Genomic DNA, 13,321 nt, shown 5'->3' with positions numbered 1-13,321 from the left:
TCCCATGTTATATTTGTATCTGAAAACCTTTGTAATATACTTTCATTACTGTTGCACTCCATTACAATTTTTGAGTGATTATTGTATGGTCCTTTTATCTATATCTTATACATGAAGTATGGAAATGTCATGTTTTCATGTAGGTTTTTTTTCCTAGAGGACCCATCTAACTGGAAATTGATGAATTACCTAATAAAAACAAACAAATATTCTTAGGAGCCTGCCCATGGATTGCAAGCCCTAAGTGTTGTTGCACATTGCTGAGCAATGGCACAAGGCACTATGGCATTCTGTGGTAGAATTCCATGTGTGTTCTTGACTTATCACCTTAGCTGATGGAGGTCTTTCTTGCTTTCCAGGTCCAATCCAGATGTAGCAGCAAGGAGAACATTCTTAGAGCTAGTAAGTAAATATATATATATATAAGTATGTATGACTGCTGCCTCAGTGGAAATTTGATTCATTGATGATTAAACTCTGGCCTGTGTGCAGCCAACACATAGCTCAGGTATTGAGAACTCTTCTGAATTCTTAAGCTGGGTTGATGCTCAGTAGCAGACTTGGAGTCAATGAAGAGTCATGGAAAAGTGACTCTTGCAACTATATGTATTAACTCTTCATCTTTTGATGCGAAGGTCACAGTGCTGTTGATATCACCAAGGTAGCAAGAAGACACCGCATGTCTCCCTTTCCACTAACATCTATGGACAAAGCATTTATCACAGTTTTGGAAATGACGCCTGTTCTTGGAACTGAAATAATAAATTATCGAGGTACAGTATCCTAGCTATACTTTTGGTATTTGGATTCCACCTCATGAGCTATATGGACTAAATTAAGGGACCATCCATTCAGTGACATCTCCTACAAAGATGCTGTTTATAGAAATAACTTTGCCAATATAGATTAGATCGCTTTATCGCTGTGTGATTTTCCAACCCTGCACTTGGCTGTATCGTGAAATGATTTGCTGTTCCCTCTAATAACATGTGAAAGCCAATAGTCCATTGCTAAGAACTTTTTGCCAACAATTACTGGTATTGATCCAAACTCTACCTTTCTCTAGATGGAATGGGCCGCGTGCTTGCCCAAGAGGTATACGCAAAAGACAATTTACCTCCATTTCCTGCATCAGTAAAAGATGGATATGCAGTAAGAGGTAGGTTTAAAGGCTTTGTGTGGGAATCTTTTCTGCCTATTAAGCCCTATATATTGTTTGTTTACTCAATCTCTGTTGTTTGTATGTGCCATTTTCACAGCTGCCGATGGCCCTGGAGATCGTTTCATCATTGGTGAATCCCAAGCTGGAGAGCAGGTGGGTTATTAATTTTATGCATATTTATTTGTTTCTTTACTTTAGGATCAGTAAAAGAAGCTGAAGAAGCTAGATCAGATGTAGATTATAGGGGACCAGGAAGTAGAGGGAGAAGCATTTACAAACAGCTAAAACTATGGGTATTTTCTTATAAAAGAAAAAGGAAGGCCTGCATGATTACGGCATATTTACTTCATGTTCCTGTTACTATCATTGTTTTTGATAGTGAAAACCAGTATCTTTCATTTCACCAAATAAGAATAATAAAAAAATAAAGGCAAAGAAAAAATATATACACTAGTCTGTTGAGAAATATGTATCCTCGACTGTGGAATTGTCTACAACAGGAAATCTATGGTTATGGGCAATTGGCGTCATGACAGACCTTAATCTTTTCATCCCATGTATAATGGCAACATATAATGTTAGGTTTATGCTAAGACAAGACCCTTTACAAAATTGTCTTGGGAGTACAGTAATGAAATAGCAAATAACAAAGATGATGCCTATTTAGGATAACACAGGTCACATGCATAATCACTTATGAGTCTACCAGTGTAAGTTGGGAAGGATACATGCAGACGATTTTGATTTTAGTCATGTTTTGAAGGACACCATGGATGTAAGCGCCCATTTTAGGTGGCTGTTTATTATTTTTCTTCAGCCAACTCAGACAGTGATGCCAGGGCAGGTTATGAGAGTAACAACAGGTGCCCCTATCCCGTGTGGTGCTGATGCTGTGGTCCAAGTGGAAGACACGGAACTAATAAGGGAGTCAGATGATGTAAGTACCTGTCCTATTGATTATTATACATATGTCAACTCCCAGTTGTGGAGGTTCTCCTAATTGTAACCAGTTTAATCTGAAATATATGTTGTCTCCTGATCCATAACCCTTGAAACAAGTTATATTTTTAAACTTTAGAGATATGTATACTGTCTTGCAAGTTTATGTGTGACTTTCGGCTCCTCTGAGGCTTGTCAGGTTACATGTCAACCCTCTATTGAAAAATTCTACTCTATGTAAGCAATTATATCCATTAAACTCAGCACAATAAACGTTTTTACCCCTATGGAACTACGTCTAAAGAAACCTTTAAACATAATTCAGTTGTATGGTATGTTCCAGCTTGTTTTTTTTGGAACTGTAAAAACAGGCACAAAGTTAGGGTGAGTAATATGAACAAACAACCCTATATACCTTATTATACTAAGGTAAATCTTGAAGATCTCTGGAGCAACTGACTTGGTCCAGCTTAATCAGTAGTGTGAACAAGGCCTTTGATGAATCTGATTTGTTATCTATTATATAGGTTTAAAGGTATCAGTGTAGATTAATCACCTGGTATTTTGCATTATTTCGTAGGGAACGGAGGAGCTAGAAGTACGTATCTTGGTGCAAGCTCGTCCAGGCCAGGATATCAGGTAAGAAAAAAGGAAAATAATTCAAAAACTAAATAAATAAAAAAATAAATAAAAGTAACTTTCAAAGAGAGTGAAGGTCCAGATTATGGAAGTACATAGACATATACATCAACAAATAATTCTGATGTTTGTGCCTGAGGTGTAATAGATGCGCAAAGTAGGATCATTGTGATGGTTTTCTTGTGCTTCTAGACCAATTGGCCATGACATTAAAAGAGGAGAGTGCGTACTGGCGAAGGGCACCCATATGGGTCCTTCAGAAATCGGCCTGCTAGCAACTGTTGGTGTCACAGAAGTGGAAGTCCACAAATTTCCAGTCGTCGCCGTCATGTCAACAGGAAATGAGGTTTGTCTAGTTGGCAAATTATATGTACATTGAATGTACATTTTCTAAAGGGGTTGTTCGCCTTTAAATTAAATTTATATAATAGTGATATACTGAGACATTTAGGGGCACACTTACAAAAGCACGAACGCTCGAGCGTTCATGCAAACGCTCCGAGCGTACTTTCACCGATTTTTTCGGGCGTCCGCACGACTTTTTCGCACAGCGCACGACTTTTTCGGACGTTTGCACGAAAAAATCGGAAATGTTTTACCGCTGTTTACAATTGTTCGGTACGAAAATTTAGTGACTTTCGGATCGCCAATACGATATTATCGTGACTAATACGATTTTTTCGTAAGCATTTTCGTGATATTTGCGATCTTCCTAAATTTTCGTTTCCAATACGATTTTTTCCCATTCGTGATTTGGATTCGTGGATTAGTAAATGTGCCCCTCGGTGTCAATTATTTTAATTCTTTATTTTTGGGAGGTTTTTAGGTATTTAGCATTTTTGTTCAGCAGGTCTCCAATTTGGCATTTCAGCAGCTATCTGGTTGCTAGGGTCTTGTTTACCATAGCAACCAGGCAGTGGTTTAAATGAGAGACTGACATATGAATAGGAGAGGGGCTGAATGGGAAGATAATAAAGAGTAAGTAATAAAAAGTGACAATTAAATTGTACGCTTAATAGTTTAATAAGAGTTGGGGTTGCAGTGAATATGAACCAGACTGTGGGTATGGGTTAGGATTCAGTATTAGGCTGATGCCACAAGCGGCGTAGGGCTGATTTTTTCAGCAAGCGGAAAAAACGCTTGCTGAAAATTCAGCCCTACGCCTGCTACTTGTGCCTGCACCCAATGAATGAGATACGCTCGGGTGCAGGCACATGTAGCCGATATACGCACGAAAACGCGAGAGAATGCAAAGTCTTGCGTTTTCATGCGTATATCGGCTACATGTGCCTGCACCCGAGCGTATCCCATTCATTCAGGTGCAGGCACAAGTAGCAGGCGTAGGGCTGAATTTTCGGCAAGCGTTTTTCCGCTTGCCGAAAAAATCAGCCCTACGCCGCATGTGGCATCAGCCTTAAACTGCTTTATTTACCCCGATATCTGGTTGTGGCATAAAAGAATAAGGAAGACAACTTCAGGCTCGTGACATAAATGCTTGACTTTTGGGGTGCTTATAACCACAGAAAGAGGTTCTCTCCATGGTGTTGATCGCTGATTAACAGTAGATATTTCAGCTGTTACCCTAGGCCTGTTTGCAGAAGGACTTCACTAGATTGATTGGTGAAATTCAGCTGAAATCTGGAGCATTTGCATCACCATCACCATCAAGCTTGTTTCTTGTAGACCATTATATATTTTGGGTCTGTTTGGATACAGAATGTCCTATGTGACCCCTGTACTTGGTACAGAGTGATGACTTAATATACACTGCAGCAATACGTGACATCTGCTTCATTCTTTGTAGCTTTTGAATCCTGAAGATGACCTCTTGCCGGGAAAAATCCGTGACAGCAACCGGTCTACACTATTAGCAACAATTCAGGAACACGGCTACCCGACCATCAACCTGGGGATTGTGGGAGACAAGTAAGAACCTGTATGCCAATGTAAAGGCTAGCACTAGTCATAGTTGTCTTCAGCAGCACAAGGCCAAGTTCCTGCTGCTTCCCCAGTAGCTCATTCTATGCTGGTGATATTCCAGTGTTGGATCTCTCACTGCCCAATTTTCTTTTTAAGGAAAACTATACCCCCAGAATGAATACTTAACCAACAGATAGTTTATATTATGTTAAGTGACCTTTTAAAAAATCTCACCATACTGGAATATATATATCAGTGAATATTGCCCTTTTACATCCTTTCCCTTGAGCCGCCATTTAGTGATGGGCTGTGTGCCCCCTCCGAGGTCACATGACCAGAAATAATGGCAAGAAATAAAAAGGCAGAACTCTGTCCATTAATTGTCTGATGGGGCTTAGCATGTGTGCCTTGGCTTGTTTGTGTGCACTGTGAATCCTTTGATCCCAGGAGGCGGCCTTTAATTCTTAAAATGGCAATTTTCTATTTACCCATTGGCACATACCATCAAATACATCTAGTTCATTGCTATGTTGTTACATTTCTTTACAGCCCAGATGACCTGTTAAATGCCTTAAATGAAGGTATAAGCCGTGCCGATGTCATCATCACATCAGGGGGCGTATCCATGGGGGAGAAGGTGAGCATTTTCTGCAAATACACAGTAAAGTGGCAAATACACACTGGAGATCGTGGCGCAAGTGTACAGGAAGTGTAAAACATCTGTTGGTTGTACAGGGGTAGAGATATTAGTTTAGATGCCCAAAGTGTATGGTTTAGAGTAGCTAAAGCCCTAACTCTATATAGGGTGTCTATGCTGCTTCCTATGGCCACAGCCCATGGTCACTTTAGAGTACTGTGCAGCTGTTCTTTAAGACTACATAGACTTTGGGGTCTAGGGTGCATTATGGGCATGGGGCAGCAGTATAGTGCAGAATGAATTGTACAGGTCATTGCATGGGGGGTGCCAGTAGGACCTGGAAGGTATGTAAGGGCTACACCGGAGACTAATAGGTGGGGCATTAGGAAGCTGGACTGGATGTAGGAAGAACAGGAAGACTTAGGGATCAATATTATCATTGTCTTGGCAATATTCAGTAAAACATTACTGAAGCTTTTATATTTTACAATTAATTTCCATATTGCAATGAAAATAAACTGATAACCCTGCAATATTCCTTGGGAATTAGCAACTCCCATCACCATCCTGTTAATGGCAGAACCATTGTATTTGTTTTTTTTTTATGTTCAGTTAGTTTTTAGGAATGATTCATTCATTTCCAGAAATATCTAGACTAGCATTCTGGGTAACTGACCCATTCCTGTGTTGCCAATGCAGCTCTGCCTTCTCTAATGAGTTCTTCTCATTCTAATGGTATTTTCTGTTCATTTATCATAGCATCTTGTGATATATTTATATCCATGGCCCACTTTGAATGAAACACATGTGACAGCACATTGCTGCTCTCCCTGATAATCTGATGTTCTCTTGGTACAGGATTACCTTAAGCAGGTCCTGGATATTGATCTCCACGCACAAATCCATTTTGGTCGAGTATTTATGAAGCCAGGGTAAGCATTTTATTGTGGCTTACAATTCACTGATATGTTTAATATTGATGTTCACTGATATTGTTACTGTTGGAGACACTAATATACTTGCTACTTAAAGCCCTTTATATTGTCGCAATGGGGAGGAGGATCATTTTTACTATTTGGGGTCATGGTATATTAATAAGAAAAAACAGCTGAAAAAGTACAAATATTTTCACATATTGTTATTATAACAATACGAGGTGCACATGTAGTATTGGAATTATTTATATTCCCAGTTTTTGGGTCATCGTTACAGTTGGTGGTCATTATTATAATTACTTATAGGAAATCTAATATTCTTGCTTTTTTAGGGGGAGCGGGGGGGCACGGATGTTCTACTATTGGGGGGCACTGATGTTCTACTATTGGGGGGGCTCTAATGGTCTACTATTGGGGGGCTCTGATGTTCTACTATTGGGGGGGCTCTGATGTTCTACTATTGGGGGGGCTCTGATGTTCTACTATTGGGGGGGCTCTGATGTTCTACTATTGGGGGGGCTCTGATGTTCTACTATTGGGGGGGCTCTGATGTTCTACTATTGGGGGGGGCTCTGATGTTCTTCTATTGGGGGGGGCTCTGATGTTCTTCTATTGGGGGGGGCTCTGATGTTCTTCTATTGGGGGGGGCACTGATGTTCTACTATTGGGGGGGGCTCTGATGTTCTTCTATTGGGGGGGGCACTGATGTTCTACTATTGGGGGGGGCACTGATGTTCTACTATTGGGGGGGCACTGATGTTCTACTATTGGGGGGGCACTGATGTTCTACTATTGGGGGGGCACTGATGTTCTACCATTGGTGTAAGGGCCTCGATTTGGAGTCGGGACCAAGGAGCAAGCTAGAGTATAAGCAGCAAAACAGTCCAGAAACACAGTACCAGAAGAGTTAGTCAGTCTCAAAATGTATTACAGAAACATAACCAGTTATCTAAGTTGTGGCCTCCAAGACTCAGTCAAAATAGAATGAAAACTGCCTATATATATATATTTGCATATATGGACTTGCACTGAATGAAAACAGCATGAATAACATTCATTTAACTAATGACTGTCCCTTGACTTGCAGCTTGCCAACCACCTTCGCAACCTTGGACATCGATGGTGTAAGGAAAATCATATTTGCACTCCCAGGTGCGTTACTATCACAAGACGGCTCTGCAATTGGGCATTAGAATATGAGTCGCAAAGCCTGATAGAACCTGAGTTACACAAGACTTAAAGTGATAATTCACCTTAAATTTACCTTCCAGTATGATTAACTCGAAAATTGCAATTGATCTTTTTTTTTGTGGATTTGAATTATTTCAATTTTTTTTAAAAAAAATCAAAGATAACAAGAGTTGTTAATACTGAAGAAAATGTACCCACAGGGAAGCGCTATACATGTATTATTATTATTATTATTATTACACTGCTTAATTACCTTAGCAACCAGACAGCCGCTTGGAAATTATGAAGTATAATCACTATGAGGAGGCCTGAAAATAAAGCATAAAAATAAGAATAAACAATAAACCTGAACCCTCACGGTCAATATGCTTTTTTTTTAGTTTCCAGGGTCAGTGACCCTGACAACCAGATAGCATTTTTAACTACAGGCCAGAAAGAGGCAGACTAGGACAGCTAATAATTTATAAACCATAAAAAAAAGGAGACCAGTTAAAAAGTTGCTTAGAATAGGTTCATCTGAAACATATTAAAAGTTTAAAAGGATCCTGTCATCATTTTTATGGGGTACTTTTTATTTCTAAATTACACTGTTTAGATAACAAATAATTCACTCTACCATTTAAAATGTTATTCTTGAACCAACAAATGTATTTTTAGCTGTAATATTGGTGTGTAGGCGCCATCTCAGTGCATTGTGCCTGAGTCTGAGCTTTCAGAAGGAGCCAGCGCTACACATTAGAACTGCTTTCAGGTAACCTATTGTTTCTCCTACTCCCATGTAACTCGAGGAGTCCCAAGCCGGACTTGGATTCCTTACTATTGAGTGCTATTCTGATACCTACTGGGAGCTGCTATCTTGCTCCCTTCCCATTGTTCTGCTGATTGGCTGCTGGGAGGGGGGATATCACTCCAACTTGCAGCTCAGCAGTAAAGTGTGACTGAAGTTTATCAGAGCACAGGTCACATGGCTGTGACACCCTGGGAAATGAAGAATATGGCTAGCCCCATGTGAAATTTCAAAATTAAATATAAAAAAATCTGTGTTTTTGAAAAACAGATTACAATGCAGGATTCTGCTGGAGAAGCTCTATTAACTATGCGTTCAAAACTTTAAGTTTTGAAAAAAACATGTTTTTCCCTGACATTATTCCTTTAAGCATTTGCTCACATATTGCAATACAGAATTTGTCTGCCAATAGTAGTGAACAGGAATTATTGTAATATTTCTCTGGTTTCTCCCTTTTGCAGGAAACCCTGTGTCAGCAGTTGTTACCTGTAATCTCTTTGTTGTACCAGCACTAAGAAAGATGCAGGGAATCCTGGATCCAAGACCCACAATCATCAAAGCCAGGGTATTTCTTCTTATACCAACGCACCCCTACGCTAGCTATAGCAGGGGCAAATAATATCAGTGCTAACATGTACCATCTCTTTTACTGATGACAATAATGGCATCCCCCGCCAGTCAGGAACATCCACTGCCTGCTAATATTACCCACCATGCACCAATCACTTTCACATTACACTGGGATTCTGGGTAACAGTATCAGATTAGTAGAAGTTGACTCAGGAAGAGACAGGCCAATGTGATATTTAACATGCCCAGTGCCTTAGTTATTTAATAGTATATTAATCCTATTGCTAGCCAGTATGCTTAATGCTGTGCCATTGGGTTATGAAGAGACAGGGCCTGTCCAGTACTGGAAGATCAAGCTACACCCATGTTTTTCTTGCCTACAGTGGGGATGACGGCACTTGATTTCCCAATACATTTTTAACATGGATATTTTAGTAATAGGAACAGCAGGGGAAATTTTGTTGTTGCAGTACAACTCCCAGCTCACCCTTAAAATGCAAGAGCTGGATTGGCTGGTGTGTGGATTTGTGCCTTTGTGTCTGTGCTAAAGGTGGATCAGCAGTGGTGGGACCTGCTATAGCTCCCTATATAGAATCAGTTGTCCCTATTTACATCACTTCCTCATAAAACCTCTTCTGTGTCTCACTGCAGTTATCGTGTGACGTGAAGCTAGATCCACGCCCAGAATACCATCGCTGCATACTGACTTGGCATCACCAAGAGCCACTGCCTTGGGCACAGAGTACAGGTCAGTAAATGCCATTTTTCTTACAAGTCCTCGTTCCAGCCAGGAATTGCCACATCTTGTGAGACTGGCTCTGATCATGGCCTGGCACGGGGTGTATGTCTAATGAATATCTGTGCATTTAGCGGTTTCCTTTAGTCTAGGGGTGCACTGAATCCAGGATTCGGCCTTTTTCAGCAGGATTGGTATCCGGTCGAATCCATGGTCCTGGCTGAACCGAATCCGAATCCTTAAAATCATTTTTCGCCAAACGCACGGTTATTTTTGACCCTTCAGTAGCTTCATTTGCAAATTAGGTTTCACATTGGTTCCGGTATTCACAAAGGATTAGGTGTTCAGCCAAATCCCAAAATAGTGGATTCGGTGCATCCCTTATTTATTCACCACTCCATGAAGCTTCTGAAACACTAGAGATAAAACAGGGAGCAGCCTCTAGTCTGGGGTTTGGTACATAAAGAAAAAAGCAAGTTAAAGAGCACTATCCTGGGTGTGCCTTGCAACTGCTGTTAATCTATAATGCCCATCATTCCATACTGTACCAGCCATGTAATACAAGTACTGACAATGAAGAATCCCACCACCACATGCCTCTGGATGAATACCTTCTGTACACAAGTTGGGGCTCCTTGTTAAGACTAGCTGTAAATGTTACACATAGAGTCAAACATTAGACTTGGATTCCCTTGGAATCTTCTATTTTTATATTCTTCAATCTTCCAGACATGAGAACTGCCTTATATCTGGCATTGGCTAAGACAATTCCTGCAGACAGAAACACAGGCTAGCATATTCTATGCACAGTGATAGTGGCACATTCCAGGTTTAACAGGAGTATCTCACTATGCCTACATACACCTTAGTGCTGCTATTCTTTCCTGCCTTCCCCAGCTCACCCCTTACCAACCTGTGTTGGACTTTGGCTTGAAGTTGAACAGCTTCATGAGGGACAGCGAGATTGGGGACCGGACAACGTTTTGATAAGCTGAAGGGCAAATGTAAACAGTGCTCCAGCCTATGAGAACATTGCCCCGCTCCCATAGTGTGCCACTATGTGCAACTAGGAAGCTACTCAGCTTCAAGCCATGCCAGAGACTGACACAGGTTAGTAAGGAGTCAGCTGGGGGGAGAATAAAAGAATAGCAGCACTAGGTTTTAAGTAGCCAGAGTGACATGTCCCTGTTAGAATTGGAACGTGTCACCATCATAAAGCAAATCCCTTTTAACATTAAAGCCGGCCATACACGTACCGATAATATCGTACATAACCTCATTTGTGCGATATTCGGTGCGTGTATGGCTGCTCGAAGAGGCGACAGATGTCTCAGAAGGCTGTGGAATATCGGTTGACTTGTCAATTGGCCAGGTTAATAGATTTTGATCAGGCCCCATTGAAGGCGCCTGAACAAAATCTACGTTCAGGGCTAAATCAGCAGAAGGAGGTAAAATTTCTATTGTTTCTACCTCCATATCTGACGATTCAGCCCTGTACGTCAGTGGTGGGTGGGAAATTGCTACGTGTGGCCACTTAAGTCCTCTTCATTATAAATCCCCTGACTAATTGTACATAAAGGTGCAAAGCCTTCTCAACCCACCCTTTCTGGAGGTGCAACATGATTTCAATGGGGGGGGGGGTAATGTTTTAGGGTGGGATTGGTGCCCTAACAGGCAACAGTAACAGTGAATTTAACATTTTAGACCTGAAGCAATAAAAATGTTGCAGTGGCATGACTTGTGCTCTTTTTGTATCACTCACACAGGAAATCAGATGAGCAGTCGTCTGATGAGTATGCGCAGTGCCAATGGACTTTTGATGCTACCTCCAAAGACAGAGCAGTATGTGGAACTTCACAAGGGAGAGGTGGTAGACGTCATGGTTATTGGAAGGCTATGATGATGCCCGGGCGCGAGGGGGAAGCTCTGATGCATGTCCACATATCATTGACTGTATCCTGTAATATGCAACGGCACAGCTAGTCTTTTTTTTTTTTTTTTTTTTTTTTTTTTTTTGGATCTGGATAAAAGATGATCAGTATAGTCGACATCTTGAACTAAAAAAAAAATGACTTCGGAGGAGGAAAACAAAAAAAATCTAAAAAAGAAAAAAAAAAGTCTTTTTCCAAAAAAAAGAAAAAAACTAAATTAAAAAAAAAAAAAGAACCCTCTTATAAAACCTTTATTCTGATTATATCAAGGCAACCTTTTCCGTCATTGCAATTGCTTTGTGTGTTAAAATGCTAGGTCGGATAGCAGTAGCTTTTAGTAGACAGCAGTAGATGCCTGCAAAACTTGTGTTTCTCTCATCCTTAAACTACAAAAATAACGAAGCTCTTAAACGAGGCTGTCTGCTTACTTTATACTAGCTTAGATGACACTGCTCTTTCCCTTATCAGTATGCTTCATAACCGCTTCACAAGAGAGCGCTCTGCTTGTTCTTAATCTTGTTAATTGTGTTGATGTGCACAGTGCCAAATTCGACTTGGGATCAGGGGTGGGGGGCGCCACCTTGCTAGCAAGGAAAGGCAAGGCTCGCGATCCTCGCTCAGCTCACTACTATTGGGCAGTAACTCAATACCTTTTCTTTAAATAAAAACAAAAAAAAAATTGCTTCCTTAAGTGCTGACAGCCTTTTTAACCAATACATTTAAAAAAAAAAATGTACAGAAAAAAAAATATCAAAAACTGATCTTGTACAGAAAACAGTGTACCAGCATTCAATAGGAAATTTAAAATAAAAAAAAGCAAAGAAAATATTGAAGAACTCTGTACCATAACATTTTCTGTAATGATATTGAAACAAGATTAATTAAATCCTTGATCATTATTTTAAAAAAAAAAAATGGAAAATCCGTTCCTTTTTTTTTTTCTCCGTCTTTATAATCATTCTGCGCCAAGGTGTTGTTTGGAGATGTTGTAAATATGGCCGCGCTGGATAATTGTTTATATCGAGGGCGGCGAGCACAAAAGTCTCCGAAGACACCATAAATCCCTGTCCTGCAAAGTATAGGATTCAAAATATGGTGCCCACAGAACAGAGATCTAAAGCAATGTGCATCTCATGTGGGCACCCAGCCAGGCCTTTCTTGTTCTAGCAGTGATGTTGTAGCCAGCTGAAAGGCTGCCGTGCTCTCAGGCAAGTCACGAACTGCACAAAATCATTTTTGTGTGTCAGATCAAACCCAAGATCTGTTCATTGAGCAGCCCTGCCCCGGGCTTAAGAGTGTAATCAAACACAGCTTGAAAGATGGCTAAAAGTTCCGGCGCGTATTTTTACCTGTGTGTGCCACCTAGTGTACAGAGGCAGTGCAGGAATGCAGTAGCTCCATGCAATATATATATATTTCCTAATTCACCTTTCCAGAATTCCACTTCTTAGCCAGCCTCGCCCATAGGTGCGTGCCAATAATATTGTGGCCTGCCTGACCTGAAACCTGTGGGTTCTGCTGCTTTAGCTGTGGTTTGGATGGAGGAGGGGGGTTCAGACCAAGAAAATGAGCCCTAGGTGTGGGTTCAGGCATCTGGTGGGACGAACTTCATGAAGTAGTGCTGACCTCACCCTGCAGTGGCTGATCCTACTCACTTGAGTCAACAGAAGGGAGTTGGATGTGGGCCATTAAGCCTTGATAGCTAAATATACATATGTATCTCAAACACAATCAATATTTACCAAATCAATATCTCCAGTTTGAGGAACAAGCTCTCCAGTCCCCCAAATGTATATCCTGAAAGCATACTCATCAAATTAAGGGGCTGTTCTTAGCCAGCTCTTGGCTATTCTGATTTTTTTCCAGCAGCTTTA

The 13,321-nt window shown here is 40.7% G+C and overlaps 1 protein-coding gene across 19 annotated transcripts in view; it reads left to right on the top strand.

Annotated features, from left to right (window-relative positions):
• Window positions 1-12,362, top strand: part of gphn (gephyrin) — a 209,800-nt gene extending 197,438 nt beyond the window's left edge. For 17 of the 19 annotated variants that reach the window (XM_018096104.2, XM_018096119.2, XM_018096114.2 and 14 more), the window contains 14 exons: window positions 360-402; window positions 636-773; window positions 1,067-1,159; window positions 1,260-1,315; window positions 1,980-2,099; window positions 2,682-2,740; window positions 2,933-3,086; window positions 4,545-4,666; window positions 5,210-5,297; window positions 6,156-6,229; window positions 7,320-7,384; window positions 8,672-8,775; window positions 9,432-9,528; window positions 11,283-12,360. In XM_018096104.2, coding sequence (XP_017951593.2) covers window positions 360-402; window positions 636-773; window positions 1,067-1,159; window positions 1,260-1,315; window positions 1,980-2,099; window positions 2,682-2,740; window positions 2,933-3,086; window positions 4,545-4,666; window positions 5,210-5,297; window positions 6,156-6,229; window positions 7,320-7,384; window positions 8,672-8,775; window positions 9,432-9,528; window positions 11,283-11,416 — 1,347 coding nt within the window. In that variant the 3' untranslated portion in view covers window positions 11,417-12,360. 19 annotated transcript variants of the gene reach the window in all.
• Window positions 12,363-13,321: the final 959 nt, after the last annotated feature.

Source organism: Xenopus tropicalis, chromosome 8 (genome assembly GCF_000004195.4).
Source record: "Xenopus tropicalis strain Nigerian chromosome 8, UCB_Xtro_10.0, whole genome shotgun sequence".
NCBI classification, from domain to species: domain Eukaryota; kingdom Metazoa; phylum Chordata; class Amphibia; order Anura; family Pipidae; genus Xenopus; species Xenopus tropicalis.
Note: the sequence above shows the minus strand (reverse complement) of the source record. Positions and strands in the feature narration are given on the sequence as shown.